Raw genomic sequence first — 21,052 nt, 5'->3', positions numbered from 1 at the left:
CACAAAAAAAAAAAAAGAAACGTAAGAAATTCCAAGGCAGATTCAAATGGTTTTCCCTTCATTGTGTAACTCATGCTTTCTTTTGCCTCTCAGCATCTCCTTTTTGCTTTTCATACCCCTTATTCTCAGTGGGAATGAAGCTTGTGTGTAGGTCTGCAGTCATCTTCAAGTGATGCTGACTGATAACATAATGATTCCTTCAAAGCAGACTAGACACATATTGTGATACAGAAGTATTTATTACTTAAAACATGTACAGGTGCACGGTGCTCTGAATGCTTAAGATGAAAGCATTAATTATGATAATTTTTAGCAAGATGCTAGAGAAAATAGAGCAGGTGGCACATTTGTTCATCAGGATATTCATGTCATCTTCCCAGGGCTGTTTTCATCAATCATGAGAGAGCTGGCCAACATCACACACGATGGCCCCAAGTGGATGGTACTAGATGGAGATATTGATCCGATGTGGATTGAGTCTCTTAATACAGTGATGGATGATAATAAGGTAATTAAAATAAATTAAAGCAGCAGACATTGCTTGAACTGCATGGTGTGGCTCAGCATGGGAGAAATGCATACACAGAAGTAACACCTCCTTGAATGATGCAGTTATGATAGGACTTTTTTTCAGCTATACCAAACAACGTTGCATTAAGAAAATGATACGTGAGGAAAATAGCATGCTTTCATGGGAATTTCCCTTTCTTGGGAAACTGGAATCATGAGTAACCACGATGTCCTGACAATAACTGCAGACCCTTCAAAGGTAGAGAATAGGGCATAATTATGCACCTTTTCTCTCACCCCAAGGGAGTACTGTTGATTCTGAGTTGTGGAAGAGAGGGATCATTGCTCTGCTAGAAATCAGTTGCTGTGCTTGGAGGAGCCGATATGACAGCAACCAAGCTTTGAGTGCAAAGTACTCAGTGCTTGTCAGTCCTGTTCCTGGGGATGCATTAACCCCAGAATTGTGCTGCTGCTCTGTCTGTGTGCCATATGCAGGTGCTGACCCTGGCAAGCAATGAGAGAATCCCCCTGAACCCAACCATGCGACTGCTGTTTGAGATCAGCCACTTGCGCACAGCCACCCCAGCGACCGTGTCCAGAGCAGGTGAGTCCCGGCCTGACCTCACCCTGGGGTGTTGCAGGGGCAAGCTGGGATCCATTGCCATTCACCAGACTTCTGTTGGATCCCACTGGAAGTTCCCAACTTGGGATCACGCTTGTCTTTGATGGGCAGAACGTATCCCTGAAGCAAGTAGGCAAACTGAGGATCCTAAACCCAAATCTGTGCGTCTTGGAGATGTAACCATAGCTCTCTGATGCTGCTGGATGATGACAGCAGCAGTGCTGAGTGCTGCAGCTGTGCAGGGCCCTGTATGGACAATCCATATTCCAGATTGCCTCTGATCTTCAGGAAAAGTGCATGAAGCAAGAGAGGAGGGAGTGAAGGTGTCTTCTACTTTCATATTCAGGGGACTGAGGCCCAGAGCAATAACATGACTCAAGCAGGACCACTTTCTGACTTTGAGTCAGTCAAGAGATGTCATCATGTTGTCTAGGTTGTGTCCCTTCACTGTTAGTGTTTCTTCTCTGCATTTTATTCTGCAGAAGGGTTGTGAAGTGAATTCACTGAAGAGTGGACATTTCTAGGGGTATATGCAGAATCATAGCACTGGGTTGGAAGGGACCTTTAAAGCCCATCCAGTCCCACCCTGTATCATGGGCTGGCTGCTCCCCCAGCTCAGGCTGCCCGGCGCCCATCCATGGCCTAAGGCACCTCCAGGGATGGGGCACCCACAGCTCTCTGGGCAGCAGTGCCAGGGCCTCATCACCCTTGGGGAGGAGAACTTCCTCACATCTGACCTGAATCTCCCCTCTTTTAGATCTAAATAATTCCCCCTTGCTGTATCACCACATTTCCTGACACAGAGTCCCTCTCCAGCTTTTCTATGTGCCCCTTAAGTGTACTGGAAGGCTACAGTGGGGTTTCCCCAGAGCATTCTCTTCTCCAGAATGAGTTCCCTCAACATTTCTTCATGGCAGAGGTGCTCCAGCCCTCTGAGCATCTTCATGGCCCTTCTCTGGACCCACTCCAACAGCTCCTTATTTTTCCTGTGCTGGAGACCCCAGGTCTGGACACAGTGCTCCAGGTTGGACCTCGTGAGGGCAGAGCAGAGTGGGACAGTCCTCTCCGTGCCCAGGGTACTGTTGGCCTTCTGGGCTGCAAAAGCTCACTGCTGGCTCATGTTAAGATTTTGATCCACCAGATATCAAACTTCTGTTAAGCCTTTGTGGCGATGGCACCCCCACGAGGCCCCATGCCTGGCTGTGTTGGTGTTGAGGAGCCCACCTGGCACACCCTGCCCAGAGCTGCACAGCTCCTCAGCCCTTTCTGCCTGCTTTTGCCTGCCTTGTCTCTGTGATGAGGGGTGGTTACAGTGGTGGGAATGCAGGGCAGAGCAGCAGAGCAGTGCCTGGGCTGTGGATGCCCTCCATGATGGGGCATCCAGGTGTAGCTGGTTGTGTGAAAGTCGCTGAGCAGTTCTGCTGAAGGCCAAGAGTGGTCACTGCTGTGTCCTCAGTGTTATTTTTTTTTCCTCACCCTAAAGGGATCCTGTACATCAACTCAGCAGATCTGGGCTGGAATCCTCCAGTGAGCAGCTGGATTGACAAGCGAGAGATCCAGTCAGAAAGAGCCAACCTGACCATTCTGTTTGACAAGTACCTGCCACCTTGCCTGGACACCCTAAGGACAAGGTACCATCTGCAGTGACTGCTTCTCCAAGGGCAGGAGGACATGCTCTGCTCTCATGCTGGCTGTGCTGTGCTGGGGCTGTGAGATGTGGTAGCAGAGGGGAGAAGTTTCCTCCTTCCCCTTAAGAGCTTCGAGCATCACTGGCTTAACCACAGAGAAGCAATGAAACAAGCCAACACTCCTGCCCTCCTTTATTGGCAGATCTTGTTTTAATCTGGTTGTGCCTGTACTTCTTGTGCCAGTTCTGTGTCCCTTGGAAAGTAAATCCAGGACATCCTAAAGACAAAGTCTTCTCAAACTCCAAAAGCATCAGGCTGGACCTACGTCCATCCTAGAAGTTGTTTTTCAGTAGAGCAGATTTTAGACCACTGCTGAAGAAGAGTTTTCAGTCTGTAGTGCGGGTGGTGGAGAGATCAGATCTCCTTTCTCCTTCTTCCATCTTTTTTCCCATGTTTGTGAGAGAAAGTAGGATTGCTCTTGAGGCAGTTTTATCTTGAATTTCTTTTCCCAATGCACTTGAACAAAATGAGATCAGTCTGCAGTCATCCAGCCTGGATGTATTTCACTGTTGGCCAACTGCCCAATGCATATGAACTTGCACTTTTGGAAGGGCCCTGATCCTTCTTGGGTTGAGTTAGTTCCCAGGTGGGGCCCACAGAGAAGTCCTGTGGTTCTTGATCAATCATTAAGGGAAAAAGAGCACTCTTAATCTTCACGTAATGAGAATTGGCCAAAGCAGAGTCCTAACAAATCTGAGTAAGGAAGCTTCTCACATCCTCTGCTTGCTTCCATTTTCCAACAAATGACCAAACAAAAGAACACACCAAAAAAGTGAGGCTGCAGTTGAGCATTAGTGTTAATTGATCAAAATAAGGACTTATCAGAAGAGTCTGAATTAACGAAGACAGCAGCCTTTGGAAATTAGAGTTGGGCAGGAGGTAGAAGGGAGCTGCTCCCTATGAAATGAAGCTGACGGTGGCTGCTAGCAGCAAAGTCCGGTGGACATTTCCCACTCTGCTGAACATTGCTGTGTCAGAGCGTGAAATCCATAGGATCAGCTGCAGACAGCCCTGAGCTGAGTATTTTGGTAGCTTGCTTAATTCAGAAATTGTAGCACCAACCTTTCAAATAGCTATAATTACTTTATGGAGGACTTCAGTTCTGCTACAATATTAGTTTGGAATTCTGTAAGTGTAGCTTAAATGAATGTAAAATGGCAAGATGAAAGGGTTTATTTTATTACTCCTCTATTTGACCGCTTTTGAACTCCCTGTGTTCGCAGGAAATCATTGCCCTTAGCAAGACTTGCATTTTACTTCTTTCAAGAGGATCAAAGTTTTAAAATGCTTGAAACTTCCGATTACTGTTATTAGTTGTGTGTGTGCCAGCACCAGCAGGTCCGGGGAGGAGAACGGGGGTTTTCTTTATCCCTGTACTCGTGAATAAGACAAGCACTGAAGAAAAGTAAAATGCTAATATTCTGAAAAAAGAATTTCTAGGCTTATCTTCCTGTGTTGTGAGCGATTGTAGTGCTGGACCCAATTACATTTCCCATGCTTTCAATTTCCATCCCTCAGGTTTAAGAAGATTATTCCCATTCCTGAGCAGAGCGTGGTTCAGATGTTGTGTTACCTCCTTGAGTGCCTCCTGACGGAGGAGAACACGCCTCCCGACTGCCCCAAGGAGCTGTATGAACTTTACTTTGTCTTTGCTGCTGTCTGGGCCTTTGGTGGATCAATGTTTCAAGACCAGGTAATGAGAAGCCGCTGCTTCATCAGTCTTCTGTGCATGTCTCTCTTTTTTTTTTTTTCTTCCCTCTTTTTTTTTCCCTTAATACTTTCCAACATATAGTTCTCTATCAGTAATGCTGGCTTCCTGGGGATTGCATGTGGATGATATCGAATTAGAAATGTGAATACAACAAATCTGTTTGCAAATGACCTCCATAGTACCAGAAAGGGGAGGGTGTAGGGGTCAAGCAATGAAAGGATGTTTGTTCATGCAGGCGTGTTTTAATGGGGAGAAACACGAAGTTAATTTATAGAGACCTGTGGATAGGCTTAATGAGATGAAATTAAGTGTGGTTTATTAGGGGATGCATCAGCTGAGCAGCCTTTCAGCCATCAGATTGCATGGGTAGACATTGTACTCTGTGACACAAACCATCCGGTCCTTTGGCACCACTGGCTTTTGTTAAAAAGAGGTTTGTGTCAGCAGCTGGTAGTCCTCAATTTCTGATAAAACCATGTCAGAAAGAGAAGTGGTCAGCAGGGCACGATGTGCCCCAGGGATTATGGGTGTCCTCTTAGGTGGAAGTAGTGGCTGTGCTCTCTCCCCAAGGTTTTGTTTGCTGGAGGAGGGCTGTCAGACAGGATCAAAAATGTGGTGCCCTTTGGGTGCTTGAGTCTTCAGTCCAGCCAGAATTGTTATGTGGCTGTTGAAAATCTGCAATAATTGTAAATGAAATGTGAAAAGACGGTCCCTCTTTAGAGTGTGTGGGTCTCTTAGTGTCTGGCCAAGGCTTTTGCAACTGCTGTTGGACATCTCGACTCCCTTGCCCCTGCACTAGTGCAGAGGAGCAGCCACACAGCTGCTTGGCCAGCTACTGGGGTGGGTGGCGGTGGAAGCTCCCTCTGGGCAGGCAGCTGGTTCCCTGGAGTGAGCTGCTGGCCACAGTCAAGCTTTTGGATCCTAGACTAGTGCTTGAGGGCACAACCTAGAGATCAGGGTTTTCTTGGGAAGGAGAGCTTATCAGGCCATGTATCACTGCCTCTGACAGTCCCAGTATGTTCCTATCTGAGAGGCAGAGGAAGGCAGGGCACTCCTCCCTGTGCTGCTTCCCACAGCGCATCTATCCTATAGATTAATTGCAGCTGTCTGCCTCTGTTTCCATCAGTTTGCATTAGATGAGGTGGGTGTGATTCCTCACATGATGGTAGTATTGTAAGACTGAGTTTTCTCAAGGTCATCATGTGATAGTGCATAATTTAAACTCCCTCTTCAGACCCTGGTACTCAAAGTAGAGCTGGAACACAGTGGTTTTGGTGGGAGCTTTGGTGTGGGAACACAGTGGGACTTGCAAGGATCTTCTCTAGAGTTGCCCTGGGGAAGCAGAGGATAAAGGGACATTTCTCTCCCCCCTGGTCCCTTGTTCTGCCCCATTTCCCAGCTACAAGGCTCGGCTCAGAACAGTGTGTCTTACCACGGGCCAGAAACACCTGCTGGACTGCTCACATTTGCTTCATAGCAAGGAGCTTTGGGAAGTAATGGGCAACTAAAGCCAGACTTGGTGCTTACCAAGAGCCCTCGTGTCTCCTGGTACTGTGTGGTCTGGATGAGAATGGCTTTTGTGGTCCTTGTGGAAGCCTTAACCCCTCAATTTCAATGTGAAGCACTGTGTTTGCTCTAGCAGTGCAGACTGCTGTGTAACCACAGGAGCTCACAGCTTCTTCGGCAAGCTGGCTAGAACGCAGCTGCTTGGCCAATGGGTGCCATGTCCCCCACCCCACAGCTCTGCTCCTGCACCCCTGGCACTGTTGCAGCCATTTCTGCATTGCCAGGGCCTGGTGGGCTCCCAGAGCTTGATGAGGGCTGCAGGAGGATGCACGCAGCGGCCCTGTGGGATGCCACCCAGCGTGGGGCTGCTTCTGATGCTCTGTAAATGTCAGCGCAGAGAGCGAGGGTACGGCGGTCCAAGCGTGGGGAAGCCTGATGAAAAATGATCCAATATAAAATCTGTTTATTGCTTTCCATTGAAGGGGCCCTTTGTGTTGACCTTTTGCTACTGAAATGTCAGGAGCAAAGAGTTGGGAAGGCTTCTCGCCGCTCTGCATGTGGTGGTGGGTAGCAGGGCCCTGTACAAAACCAGATGATAAATTGGCCGTTTCAAGGCTCTGAGATCAGTGGCAATCCATGCAGGGTTGTTATTAAGGAAGCAGTTCGAGCTGGAGGCTGTCCTGGCAGTAAGACTGGGGCCGGAATCCATGCAGCTGCAGGCATCTTGGGCTGCAGGAGTGAGGGCAATGGCAGGAGAGGGCTTCCAGCACTGCTGTGTGTCCCTGCTGCTGAAGGCTGCTCTGCTGCTGGCACTGGGCGGTTGTGACAATGGGAGAATGGAGAGTTACAGTTATTCCCCTTCTCTGAACAGCACGAGGATGCAAAATCAGGAATACGGATAAGCTGGTTTTAGGATTCTCTAGGCTTTTTGATGAGTGATGGCTCAGGGAGCTTCACAGAGGATGTTTGGTGGCAATTCAAGCCCTGATGGAGACTTACCAGCATGGAGGCAATGTTCTGGCAGTCCCAGTTTCTGGCCTGGGAAGGCATGTGGCATAGCCATGTGGGGAGAGTGCCATAGATGCCCCAGGAAGACTCTGAACTGTTAAAGCTGGATGAATTTTGCATCCAGTGTTTCACAGACATGTTTTTAACAGCATCTTTCCCTCCCTCCCTGCAACTCCTCCCTGGGGCAGGGAGCTGAAATACCCCCGATCTGCCTGGTGTCATACAGGAGATCCTTGTCAGAGGAGAAAGATGAGCACATTTTGCAAGTCCTGGACCAGCACTGAAATGAACTCTTGTAAAATTCAAAATGCTTGAAAATCTCCATGCTTGGAAGGGCATAACGAGGAACAAGAAGAAAGCAGAGCTGAGGGCACGCGGTTCCTTTTGCTGCCTCAGTATATTGGCAGTCCTGTTGCTCCAGAATGCCGTAGTTTAAAAGAAGCCAGAAGACAACGACTGATATTAATAGAGTTCTGTGATTTATGAGGAAAAGCTTTAGTATGCATGCTTTGACTAACCACGGCCACCGGTGTAGACGGATGTTGTGTCCTTGTCTGTTGGAAGAAGCAGGCACCACAAATCAATCAAGTGGTCTGTTTAGTCACAGGCACGTATTGCTCTTTTTCAGATTGATCCATCTATCTGTTGTGTGAGTGATCAACACAGAGGGTGAATTACTTAGATGAGAAAATAGGAGCGATGAGAAGAAACGGTGGAAATGAAAAATTAGGCTTAACAATAGGAAAAAAAAATAAGACCATTATACTGTGGAATGTGTTTTAAGCACCAATCCTGCTCTGGTGGGCTGAGGCTGATAACGTTCTCTAGCACTGATGAATTCCTACAGGTCAGCATATCTTCTTCCCTTTTTGTCTCACAGCTTGTGGACTACAGAGTGGAGTTCAGCAAGTGGTGGGTGGCAGAATTCAAGACTATCAAGTTTCCCTCTCAGGGAACGGTCTTTGACTTTTACATCGATCCAGAAACAAAGAAGTTTGAGCCTTGGTCTAAACTGATCCCCCAGTTTGAATTTGATCCAGAAGTGCCATTACAGGTTTGTGTGCCTTGTGTGGATTGGTTGTGCGTTTGGTGACTGTGAGCAGGCTTTGGGATGATGCACCATTAAACATCAGGCTCTTCTCAATAAAAATGCATTTCTGCGTGAGGTACAACGAAATCATCCTGTTTTCATTACAGTGCTTGGACTGTGCAGATCACCTTCCCTTGGCCTTTCTCATACAACCTATGTGCAGAGAGGTGGGTTTGGTGGCAGCTCGCCAAGAGCAGGGAGATGGCATTGGGATGAAGCCCCCACAACACCACATTGTTGTTCTGTCTCAAAACAGAGATGTTTTTGTGAGCTAGGCGAAAAATGTTTGCAGATAGAGAGCTGCATTTGCCAGCTACACTTTCCTCTCCTTTTGGAAGTGCTGCTGTGAGCAGATGACTTGAAAAAGTCGTTACCGTTTTAGCAGTATGTGTGTTTGTGGGGAGATCCAGATGCTGCTGCCAGCATCCAGCTGTCAGGGTTTCATCTGCACAGTTAGTTTAATTTTAATGGCTGGCAGCTGTGTATCGTTTCCCTTCCAGGTGTGGCCTGCAAACTGGAGTCTCCTCATCCATTCCCACCTCTCCCAGGTTTTCTGCTCCCCAGAGCGTGGCTGTAGGTTGTCAGTGATGGGAATTGCTCACCTTCTTGTTCCCCCCTGCCCTCAGGCTTGCCTCGTGCCCACAACTGAGACGGTCCGGCTGCGGTACTTCATGGATCGGCTCCTGGAGCGCCAGCGCCCAGTGATGCTGGTGGGCAGTGCAGGCACTGGGAAGTCTGTGCTGGTGGGGGACAAACTCTCCTCTCTGGACACAGATGCGTACGTGGTGAAGAAGGTCCCGTTCAACTACTACACCACCTCTGCCATGCTGCAAGGTGAGGCGGCAGCCGAGCTGTGGGACTTTTGTGGCTGCATCAACAGAGGGGTGGCAGCGGGCAGATGGCCTTTTATATGGGCAAATGGTGAAAAGACTAGGGGTAATGGCTTTAAACTAGAAGGGGGGGGTTTAGATCAGATGTAAGGAGGAAATTCTTTACTCAGAGGGCAGTGAGGCCCTGGCACTGCTGCCCAGAGGTGCACAAGGCCATGAATGGGCCCTGGGCAGTCTGAGCTTGTGGGGGGCAACCAGCCCATGGCAATAGCGAGGCTGGGGGGCTGTGAGGTCCCTTCCAACCCAAACATGCTGTGGTTCTGTGAGCTCCTCTAGCACGGTACCTGATGCCCAGGAATCCCGTAGGGTTCGGAGTGGGACACGCACTGCACCTTGGAGAGGAAACCCTAGGTGAGCTGCCTGGTCACCTACAGGTTTTGTTTGGTCTGTGTGCTCTGTGCTGGCACTACGTAGCCCTGGTTTCATGGTAGATGATGTTTTCCAACATGAGAATTTGAATTCTGAACACATGATTCCAGTTCAGGGCTGTGCTGAAGTATATGCTTAAATCCGCTGCTATTTTGCACAGCATGCAGCTCATTCTTGACTTGAGGTTTGTCTTTAAGATGCTTCAATTTAAACCATGCAGAATAAGATAGGATTCTTGGCTAGGATCCAAACTGTCCTGGGGATATGATGATGGGAATTGCATCCCAATTACCAGGAGGATGGTGTGAAGGGAGATAGGCAAGGCTGGGAGCCAGGGCTACCTGCTGCTGGTGTTTTCCTCTGCATCCCACTGCAACCCAGCCTGCCCCCATGGAACAGGTCTGCCCCTATGGAATAGGTCTGCCCCCAGCCTGCGTGGGGGCTCGGAGCCCTGGGGATCAAGGCAAGGTCAGTTTGCTGTGTGGTTTCTTCAGAAACAAAGTGAAAGATGGGGATTCTTGCAGGGGGATTTTGAAAATGCTTTTTTACTTTGAGTTGCCCAAAAGACAGAAAAAGTTATTTTTGTGTGTTTTTATTAACCCAGAATGGAACAGCCCAGCTTGCTTTGAATTGAAGAGTGCTTGAGGGTCACCATGAAGCAAAGCACTTCCTTTATATTGCTCCTCTAAACCCTTTTGTGATCCATGTAGCCTGAAGTCCTTTTGCTCCTCTGGCCCTGTATGAGAGCACCATTCCTGAAGCATCACTGAGACCTTGTCAGGAGCATGGTGATGGCAGAGGGCTCCCTCTCCTCCTGCCTGGTCCCATTTTTCCTTTCTGGGCTCTCTCTGGGATGCCCTGGAGTCATTGGATGGGCTGAGCTGCTGTGAGCAGTGCTGCCATTTGTACAACCTGTCAGTGTCCCTGTTTCCTGCAGCCATCAGCTGTGGTCTGAGATGGGGACGTTCCTCCTCTGTGGAGGGGAACAAGTCATCTTGCTCGGGGATGAAGGCATGGCTGCATGCCTTGTGTTGGGAAGCATGATTTATGCTGCTCGGCAGGCTTCCCGGCTGCTCATTTTTTAGTTAATTTGTCCCTTTCGGTGCAGTTTGTCAGTTGGCTGCTTTTTTCCCCAGCAGGCACCTCTGAAATTTGTAAAACATGGATACAAAGCAGTTTTGTTGTTGGTTTTTTTGGTTTTTTTTTTTTTTTTTTAGATCTCCTTAAGAAAAGATAAGACCCTAACCTTCAAGTCAGCAGTTTCTTAGGCTAAGTGCCTCTCCCACCCCCATCAGCAGGCAGCATATAGAGCAGTGGTGCCTGCAAAGTCCCATCTGCAGAGATTGTTTCTTCCAGGTTCCAGCTCAAGTATGTAGCATCACAGAGGTAGAGATGTGGGCCCTTCCTGTTACTGTGGGATGTGGCTTCAAGCTAAAAAGCATCTTTCACCAACATGTCATTTGATCCCCAGTAATTGTGTTTCAGTGTGATGGATCTCCTGGATACTTGTGTAACCTCAAAAAGGGCTGATTTTATATGTTCATTAAGGGCTAATTAAATTTAAATTAAATGCTTATTTGAAACACTTAATTTAACTTGCTACAAGACATCTCAAATCTTACGGTTTTACTGAAGGGGGGGAAGATGCTCCACTGAGGCAAGATTCATCATTTTTCTCAGCTCAGTTCATTCCTTTGTGCAGCAACTGTCTGCAGCCAGAAATGGGCTGAATTTTGAGGAGTGGGAAAGAAAAGCTGTCTGAAGTGCACCAGAGCAGTTCAAACCAACCCAGAACAAATGGTGCTTTAAAGCATATATAACTCATAGCTTGAAAAAAAAAAAAAAACAAAAACAAAAAACAGAACATAAATCTCCCTTAATAACTTCTGCACATGGTAATGATCGGATTAAATGTACACTTTAAACAAGGAGAGTTTTATTGAAGTTTGCAGTCCCGTTTGCGTTTGCAGGTCTTCCCTAATTACAAAGAATTGTTGCTTGCTGTGCTGCTATAGATGTGCTGACAACCCAGCCTTTGTAAATGGAACTAATTCTGCTCTTGGGTCTGGTAGCAGTGAGCCCCTAAGAACAGAATGTGCTCCAAGTCAATCCATGGGAGAGAATCCATCACACCCAGCAGAAAACAGCTGCTTCTGTTTGGTTTTCCGCTTTCTGAGCCAGTAAAGGTAGCTCAGAATCCAAGGAACCAATAGCTATGAGATGTTATGTGCAGAAAGGTGAAATGGTTTTTATTAAACATGGCCTGGTGTTGTAAATATTCACCGTGTTTTACAGTGTACAACATGCAACCTCAGCCTTCTGCTAAAACCGACTAGTATCTTCCAAAGCTCTGAAACAATAAATTCGTCTTTGTGTCCTTTCCCTTGCTCATGCATGACCCTGCTGAAATCTGAAGGTTAATCTGGCAGCTGACATTGGATATATGTAGTTAAACTGTGGGGAGGTTTGGATATTCTGGGAGGGGAGCAGGGAACCTGTGTGGCTCCTGTTAATAGAAGTAAAGGATGCCTGCCCTGCATCACCCAGCTCTTTGGGCTGCTGCAGCTGCATGTGGCATGGAGCTGCATGGGGTGGGAGCCTGTTTCATTTTTCAGCCATGACCCTCTGGTAGTTTACATTTGCGTCTCTTCCTCTGTGCAGGTGTGCTTGAGAAGCCTCTAGAGAAAAAGGCTGGCAGAAATTACGGCCCTCCGGGCACCAAGAAGCTCATCTACTTCATTGATGACATGAACATGCCAGCAGTGGATGCCTATGGGACGGTGCAGCCCCATACGCTCATCAGGCAGCACCTGGACTACGGGCACTGGTAGGAGGCTGCCTGGGCTGCACTGCTCAGATCTTTTTGTTCAGGCCCAGATTTCAGGATGGCTTTTTGGAGGATGGTGCAGTGCAGTTTTCCCTTCCGGGACTGTGTTTGCCACTGTATCTTTCTGGACTGGAGAATTCTGGGGCACACTCAGAGGTTTGCCCTTTCCCAGCAAAGCAGCTCGCTTGCTCCCAGCCTCGCTGAGGCATTCTTGGCTCTGCTCTTGGCATGGTGTGTGCCTGTAGTCTTGAGGGAGAATGCTCAGCATCGATGTCCTGTAGTGCTGAGAGCAGGGGGAGGTGATGGATCCAGCCCCCGTGGGGATGCAGCATCCCTGCTGAGCCCTCGCTGCAAGCACCTGATGTTGTTTGCACTCAACCAGTAGAAAACAAACATTTTCTAGGCAGAGGTAATTTGAAGAAAAAGCAGTGACAGTGCTTGGGAAGATCAGTGAAATTATATGTTGTAGCCAGCAGCGCTGTGAGGGGTAAGGATGTTCTCAGCCCTGATATAGGGAACATTGTGCATGGGCCTCCAGTGTAGCCCTGAAGCCAACCCAGACATCGTGCTCACCCTGCTGCCTGTTTTGCCCGCAGGTACGACAGGGCCAAGCTGTCACTGAAGGAGATCACAAACGTGCAGTATGTGTCGTGCATGAACCCAACAGCAGGGAGCTTCACCATCAACCCACGCCTGCAGGTAGAGCCCAGAGCAGGGCAGGTCTGAGTTCATCTCACAGGACGTTGTTGGAGCATGAGGGCAGAGGAAAATCAGACAGGGATGCTGCTGTTGTTTTATCAGTAGGAATAGCATTAATCAGTTGGGTGACCAAAATTTGTAGTGGTATGGCTGCGGACTCCTTCCCATATTCCCTTGTCTGGTTTCCCTCTCATTTTGCTGTTCCATCAAAGGAAACAGTCACAGGAACACCTACTTCTGTATTTCAAAAGAAAAAGACATTACCAGGTGCTGGTGATAGGATCGTAGCATCACAGCTTGGCTTGAGTTGGAAGGGACCTTACAGCCCACCCAGTTCCAGCCCCTGTCATGGGCTGGTTGCCACACACCAGATCGACTTGTTACGTACTGCAAATATAGATTTTAGAAGAGATGTTAAACCTCAGGTTTGATTTTATTGGAGCTGGAGGCTTGACCTGGGCCCACAGTCATCTGTTCTGCCCCTCCCAGCTGCATCACAGCTTCTTGGAGAAGTCTCATGGCTGGAGTCAGTCCAAGCCTTGGCTCCTTTTAGCTGTTCTGTGTTAAAATGGAGTGTTCTGTGGCTGGAAATGAGCTCCTCTGCTGAGGGATGGGTCCCATATCAGTCTTCTGGGAAATGACACCTTCCAAAGATGGCATGGGTGTAGTCCTCCTATTTTGGGAGGGAAGGTTCAGTGGGATGCGAGAGCCAAGTGTTACTGCAGTCTGAGTGTTGGGAGGAGGCCAGGGGCTGCTGGAAAAGCAGATGAAGCCACAGAAGTCAGGATTTGGGGAAGCAGGCACTGAGTGAGAAAGTGAGGCCAAATGGGCTCCCAGATAGAACCGCTCAGCGTTAGATTTTTGAGGCTGCAACACGAGTTTAGCTGAACTTTGCTGAATCTTAAGCGTTAAACACAGTGTGTGGGGAGTGGCAATGCTCTGTCAGTTGGTGAGACCATCAGATGGGCTGAACTTCCAATATATGATGGAATACAGCTGAAAATCTCACTTAGAGAGCTGAAAGAAGTCACTTGCCAACTTTCCTCTGCTGGGAAGTTAGAGTTGGAAAATGGAAGGTGTCCTTATTCTGCACAGACACCGAGTCCCCCAGGGCCTTGGGTGCCGCAGGGGTGGTTGCACAGCCCCCTGACCTTTCCATTCTTCCTTTCTCTTCCTCAGCGTCACTTCTGCGTCTTCGCCCTCTCCAGCCCCGGGCAGGACGCCCTGTCCAGGATCTACAGCACCATCTTAGCGCAGCACCTGGCAAGCAGGAATTTCTCAGAAGCTGTACAGAAGTCAGCTCAGCAGCTCATCTCCCTGGCCCTGGGCCTGCACCAGAGGGTAGCTGCTGCTTTCCTCCCGACGGCTCTCAAGTTCCATTACATTTTCAACCTGAGAGACTTCTCCAATATCTTCCAAGTAAGTGCAGCTGTCATTTTGTGGTGCTTGGAGCCCAGCTTCAAGCTGCAGGTGTGTGTTCCCCACCTGCAGCGTTGCAGCAGATGTCCTTCCTGAGCAAAGAGAAGAACCTCAGTCCGCTCTGTAGTCCGTGTTTGGTTTTAGATGCATTCCATCCCCCAGGGCTGTGAGGAGCACCAGCTTGAAGCTGGTTTACTCTCCAGCCATGTCTGTGGGAGGGGGTGCGGGTTTGGGCTGCGTGGCTGTGGAAGAGGCCAGCTGAAGGGGTTGTTGGGCTCCTGATGTCAGCCCTTAGTGAAGTGACTGTTAGTTGGTGGAGTGGTGCTGGCTTTGTGTCAGTGTGACAGCCTGCACTGGCACATCCTTGTATTTTTCCATGGTCAGCTACCCAGCCCACACGTGACAAATAACATCCAAGGCATCGATAAATAGCTTGATTCCAAGTCAGCTCTCAGTTACTGACTGAATCACTGCCAGAACCAGTTCCCTACCAACGAGAAGCTGCCAGCCAATAACAAAGTTTGAGATGATGAGGTTTGAATCACCCTAACCCAAAAGCTGTTCTTGTTGATGTTTATTTTACCAAGAAGGTAATAAAGGCTTGGATGCCCCCTGCAGTGATGGCAAGCAGTAGGAAATCTAAGAGCAGAAACTTGAACAAATTAGCAACTTGGTCACATGCATTCACGGGAAGAATCAGACCTGTCATTAACTCTCAGCTACACATCACCAGCATTTGGCTTTAGTGTGGGCCACACTGAATTCTGGCTTCTAACCTGTGGTTTGAGAAGCAGAAAGAGAGAGAAGCAGTGGATGCGTATTTTAGTTCTAACTGTGGTCTCTTTGAAGCATGTCAAGGCTCTGGGATGTCAGAGAACATCTTGCCACATCTCAGTTCCCAGCCTCTGGAGCAGGGACAGTGATAGGAGCTCAGGTGGCTTTCAGTTTATCACAGAGATGCAGGAGGGAGGGAATTTGGTTTCTTGGTCTTGTTTATTTAGGCTGTGGTTCAGGTGTTGTTTTTTTTTGTTTGTTTTGTTTTTCTATAAGCCCTTTATTTGGTATTTGTTTCTGATTATTTTTTTTTAATACATCATAGAGTCACAGAATCCTCAGAGTTGGAAAGAACCTTTAAAAGTCAGCTAGTCTAACTCCCCTGCAATGAACAGAGATGTCACAGCTTGATGAGGTGCTCAGAGCCTTGAAGGTCTCCAGGTGCCCCCACCACATCCCTGGGCAACCTGTGCCAGGGTTTCCCCATCCTCACTGTGAAAGACTTTTTCCTTATATCCAAGTTTAGCTTTGCCAAAAAAGTTGTGAAGCTCTGAACTCTGGGAATGCATTTCCTTGTGTTTATATAATAATGTTGATACACATTCGCTATATCTTGTAGTTTAGCTCTGAAATGACCATAGGAGGTCTCTTGTCTGACTCGAGCAGGACCAACTTCAGAGTTCCCTGCACTGAAGATCCCACAGCCACCATGGCCATCGCTGTACTGTTAAACTCAGTCTGCTGTGAAGTGTTTGTGCTTCTCATCCTTTCGCTACGTACTTCCAAAGGAAATAATACTCAGTCCTCTCTATGTTGTCTGTTAGCTGGTCACAGACAGCAGGAGGGTTCCCCTTGGCCTTTTCCCCACCCTGAACAAACCCATTTCTCTGTCTTCCCCTGCATGTGGATTGAACTGCAGCTTTTCTCCTGCCTCTCATGGTGTAGTACCTCTCTGCTCCCCCAGTCCCACCCTGGGCTCACTGCTGCTGCTTGGCCTCCAGGTAGATCTGATAACAGTGACATTGGAGCCTGCTGGTTCAGCCAGTTCTCTACCCACCTTGCTGTCTGCTGTTTGGTCACAGCCCCTGGTGCAAAAATAAAGCAGAATGAAAAAACACCTCAGACAAAGAAGAAAAGCAGGGCTGCCTGAGTTTCCTTAGCCTTTGGGGAAGGAGAGAATCAGCATATGTAATGCCTGTAGGTCAGTGTGTAATGCCTTTTAATCCCGGACAAATGATCAAACAGTGGATGTGTTAGCAGGATATATAATGTAATAGCTGCATATATAGAAGGCACTCGGGGATTGTTGTTATACCAGCTATGCTGTAATTATACACGCAGCCAATGATAGCTGTTAAAGGCACAAAACATATGCAAATTGCAGCAGTGGAACTTGCTGCCTGTGTGCTGTGTTATTGCTGGTTCTGCACAGGTGGTTAACAGGGGCTCCGTTTGCAGTTTGTCCGATGGCTCTGTCATTATCATACCATAATAGATATTAATATTGTACCTAAACAGTAAGGCCTTGCAAACCCAGCTTGATTCCCTTTGTCAAAACTGCCTGACAGCTCTTATGACAAGGAGCCCTGTGCTAATTGTCTCATTACAAACACTCTAGGAGCCTGTGCCTTAATTGTTGCAGCTAATGAAAAATGATTGGGTTTGAACCTTGCATGCATGTGAGTGTTACACAAAAAAAGAAAACTACCCCAAAGCAACAGTCAGCAAAATACCTTTTCATTTGTGGGTTCATTCATAGGGCTTTAAACTAGGTACAAAGGGGGTGGGAGGTAACTGGGGTCACTAGAACAGAGCCTGCATGTAACGTCGCAGCGCTTGTAGGAGAGGGCTGTGCTAGCAAGATCCACAGTCTTGTGTCTTGGTGACGACTCACCCTTTTGAAGGAAGAACACGAGGGTTGGTGTGAGGTTGGTGGCTGTGGAAACACCTGAGTGTGGTCATGAGGGTATTAGGGCTACTGCTACTCGAAAGGAGCTCGGGTGCCTTTACACTAATGCGTGCAGCATGGGTAATAAACAGGAGGAGCTGGAGGCCGTTTGCAGTCAGAAGGCTATGATATGGTTGCCATCACAGAACTGTGGTGGAATGATTCACGCAGTTGGAGTGCTGTGATGGATGGCTACCAGCTTTTCAAGAGAGACAGGCTAGGCAGGAAAGGCGGTGGTGTAGCCCTCTATGTTAAGAAAGAATGTGAATGTGTGAAAATTAATGATGGTGATGATAGGGTTGAGAGCTGATGGGTCAGAATAAAAGCGAAGGCCAATAAGACTGATATTATTGTGGGAGTCTTACAGGCCACCTAACCAGGATGAAGAGGTGGACAGGACACCTTATAAACAGTTGGGTGAGGTGTCAAGGTCACTCCCTCTTGTTCTTGTGGGGACTTCAACTTCCCAGACATCAGCTGGATTTATAATACAGCAGATAGGAAACAGTCCTGGAGGTTCCTAGAGTGTGTGGGAAATAACTTCCTGACACAGCTGGTGAGAGAGCCAATGAGGGAAGGCAAAATCCTGGACCTGCTGTTTGTTAACAGAGAAAGTCTTGTGGGGGATGTAAAGGTTGGAGGCCGTCTGGGGCGCAGTGATCGTGAGATGCTGGATTCTTGATCTTTGCTGAACCACGGAGGGGAGTCAGCAGAACTGCCACCTTGAACTTCTGGAGGGCAGACTTTAACCTCTTTAGGACCAAGGTTGAGAGGGTCCCTTGGGAGGTAGTTTTGGAGAGCTTGGGAGCCCAGGAAGGCTGGGAATGCTTTAAGGAAGTTATTTTAAAGGTGCAGGAGCTGACCATCACCACATCACGGAAGATGAGCCGATGGGCAAGGAGGCTGAACTGGCTGAACAGAGACCTATGGCTGGATCTCAAGAATGAAAGGAAAGTTTATGGTCTTTGGAAGAGTGGGTGAGCTAATTATGATGATTTACAGGTATGCAGTAAAGCTGTGCAGGGAGAAAATTAGAAAAGCTAAAGCCTGAACTTGGCCACTAAGGTAAACAAAAAATATTTTTATAAATAAGTCAACAACAAGAGAAGGGCTAGAGAGAATTTAGCAGAGAATTTAGTGGAGAGGATTTAGTGGAGGGCTGTTAGGTAGTTTGGGTAGGTCGTGGTTGGAATCAACGAGTTTTAAGGTTTTTTCCAACCTGAGCGATTCTGTGATTCTTTTGACAGGCGGATATGGGAACTTGTTGCTTCTGTGTCCTTCCTCCTGTACCCATTACCTTCTGGCCTGCGTGGCTGGGTGGCAGCTGTAGGTGACTCCAGAAGGTGTCCACCCCAAATAATAGCAGAACACCAGCATGGTCTGGCCAGGCAGATAAGGAAACTGATGCTGTGCAGATCTGAGGTGGGGATTGGCTCCAGATTGAGGCACACATCCAGGCACGTGAGGATAACTAGGTCAATCCAGTGCTGGGGTGTGCAGCCCTGCTCCCCAAGCTGCCAGGTCAGGGCTGATTTCGTGTGGCTGCTCAGGTGTGGGGATCTGGTGCTTCAGGAAACTCCACCTCAGTCCCAGGTGCCTTCCTCTGCTTTATTTGCCTGCCCCTTGGGTGTCCAACCTTTGGGCTTCCCTGGACCTCATTGAATGAGGAGCAGTTGTGTCAGGCCACATACATGTAGGTTACTCCAAAAATAATGCCTCCTATTTATTTCCATGGAAATGACAACAGATACAAAGACCACACTAACACTGAGCAAATTCTCATCTAGCAAACACTGCTATTCCACATGCCACCATTACTATGCATTTTTGCCAGCAGTGAACAAGAGCCTGCATGCCATGCTTATAACAGTCTGCAGCAGCAGGGGTGGCCCACTGTCACTGTGCCACTGCTGTAAGGCGCCACCACTGCCTCACTGTGCTCACATCCTCTGGTTGGTCTCTGCAACTATTCAGTGTCAGTGAACGTCAGTGGGTGCCATTTTTTCCACGTGGAGGAATTTAGTTCCACACCTTTGCTTCATCTATACTTCTGTGTCAGATGCTGTTGTGTCAGAGTGCCCTTCTGCCGTGTGTCACATGGCAACAACATAGAGTGGGATATTGGTGGGAAAGTTCAACCTCTCCTGCCAACCCACCAGCGTCTGTCTCTGATGTCATGGGCCAATAGGGTGTAATAGTAGGCATTACTTTTGGAGCAGCCCTCATTAATATATACTTTAGTTAATGTGTACAAAGTAACAAAAAAAAATAATAATAATTACAACATACACAGAAGAGATCAACAAAAACATGAAACCAGTGGGCTGTGTGACCCTGTTGTGATACTGACGCGTTCCCTGGGCTCAGCTCATGTGGGCTCATGGCTCAGCGTGGTTTGGTTGGTGCTGAGGGGAAGGGCTGCCATGATGGCACAGGGCAGCGGTGGCCATGGGGAGAGCATGCAGGCCGTGGGTTGGGCATGCCTGGCCTACCCCATGTGGATGGCTTGAGCTTTGCTGCTGTCTAGGCTCCATTGGATATGGAAGAGGTATCCATAGATTTAAATGGCACCCAGGGCACATATAGATACCTATGTCTCAGTTTGAATGCCTTAATCTCAAACTGAAACCAGCCCTGAAGTCCCCTGAAATGAAACATCTTGTTCTGTTGACTTGGGAAGGTCAGGGGAACCATAGAATCATAAAATAGCCTGGGTTGAACAGGCCCACAATGATCATCCAGCTCCAACCCCCTGCTGTGTGCAGGTCGCCAACCAGCAGACCAGGCTGCCGGAGCCACATCCAGCCTGGCCTTGAATGCCTGCAGGGATGGGGCATCCACAGCCTCCTTGGGCAACCTGTGACCTCGGCAGAGTGTCACCACCCTCTGGGTGAAAATATATGTGGGGAATCCCACATATTCCTATGGCGTGGGATTTTATCCCCTGTCCTCACTTTATTTTTGTCTCTGGGCTTGACATTCAGCAGAACAACCCCAGTTGCCCCAGTACTGTACTCAGTGATGCTGCTGCTTCTCCAGCATCAGCTGCCCAAGGGCTGTAGGATGAAACCTGGGCTGCCGTCCCTTGCGGAAGTCAGCCAGTCTTCCCTGTGCGACACTGGGGCAGGGTGGATGTGTGCCCAGCCAGAAGGGAACAGGTCTCCAGGGAGCTAGAGACTGCAGTGGGGGGAAACGGGGGGGCTGAGGGGAGAAAGAAGCAACAACCAGGGACAATTTCTCCTCACTTTCACGTCACTGATGACCTGCAAAGACAGTAGGGTCTGGGCTGTGGGATGCCCCTCTCTGCTGTTCAGAAGAAAGACATGGAGCTTTGAAATCTGTGGTCCCCCGGGCACTCATTTTGTAAAATTACAGAAGGCTCACCAAGCACTGTGAAACCTAGCTGTAATAAACAGCTTACTTTTACTATCACACCTAGCTGCTGGTGCTCAGGAGAGGCTGGCAGTGGCTGTACAGAGTGAGGGGCAAGCAGAGGCTGGAGAGGGACCAGGATCGGGTGAGAGCTGCAGGAATTGCAGCCCTGGCTCCTTGACCTCAAACTGTCATTTGCTGTTGCTGGTGTTACCGTTGAAGGGGTAGGATCACTTTTCAATCCTCTATAATCTGAGTTAATCTGGGTTCATCATCATTATCTGTTCCTTTCCCCCTCTGGGAGGTGCATCTGTGGTTAAAGTTCGATGCTACTTTCCCTTGTGTTTCTGTAGCACCTTTTCATGCTCTGGTTCCCACCGTGCACTGCAGAGTTAAATTGATTGGTACGCTCAAGGCAATTTACCCTTGATTAAAGAAGGCAGGTCTCTGCAGTGATGGAGTGGTAGATTATGCTTTTTAAAAATGAATTCCCTGCTGGTTTACACCAGAGGAAGCCCTGTTGCTGTCTTTCTTTCCCTTCTGAGAGGGTTACCATGGTATTACGCTCTAAATTGTATCTGTCATCTCCGTAAAATAACCATAGACTCAGCAGGGTTGT

At 48.4% G+C, this 21,052-nt stretch overlaps 1 protein-coding gene across 1 annotated transcript in view; it reads left to right on the top strand.

Moving 5' to 3' along the window:
* DNAH9 (dynein axonemal heavy chain 9) overlaps positions 1-21,052 on the top strand; it is a 190,824-nt gene that overhangs the window by 52,582 nt on the left and 117,190 nt on the right. Inside the window, exons 33-41 of the mRNA XM_042883918.1 lie at positions 381-508; positions 1,006-1,114; positions 2,616-2,763; positions 4,339-4,513; positions 7,926-8,099; positions 8,762-8,969; positions 12,056-12,221; positions 12,818-12,920; positions 14,100-14,339. Of these exons, the coding sequence (XP_042739852.1) occupies positions 381-508; positions 1,006-1,114; positions 2,616-2,763; positions 4,339-4,513; positions 7,926-8,099; positions 8,762-8,969; positions 12,056-12,221; positions 12,818-12,920; positions 14,100-14,339 (1,451 nt within the window). The remainder of the gene's footprint in view (positions 1-380; positions 509-1,005; positions 1,115-2,615; positions 2,764-4,338; positions 4,514-7,925; positions 8,100-8,761; positions 8,970-12,055; positions 12,222-12,817; positions 12,921-14,099; positions 14,340-21,052) is intronic.

This window comes from Lagopus leucura, unplaced genomic scaffold (genome assembly GCF_019238085.1).
Source record: "Lagopus leucura isolate 7727_CA_CO unplaced genomic scaffold, USGS_WTPT01 Super-Scaffold_100040, whole genome shotgun sequence".
NCBI lineage: Eukaryota > Metazoa > Chordata > Aves > Galliformes > Phasianidae > Lagopus > Lagopus leucura.
The sequence above is the reverse complement of the archived record's forward strand: the minus strand, read 5'-3'. Positions and strand labels throughout refer to the sequence as shown.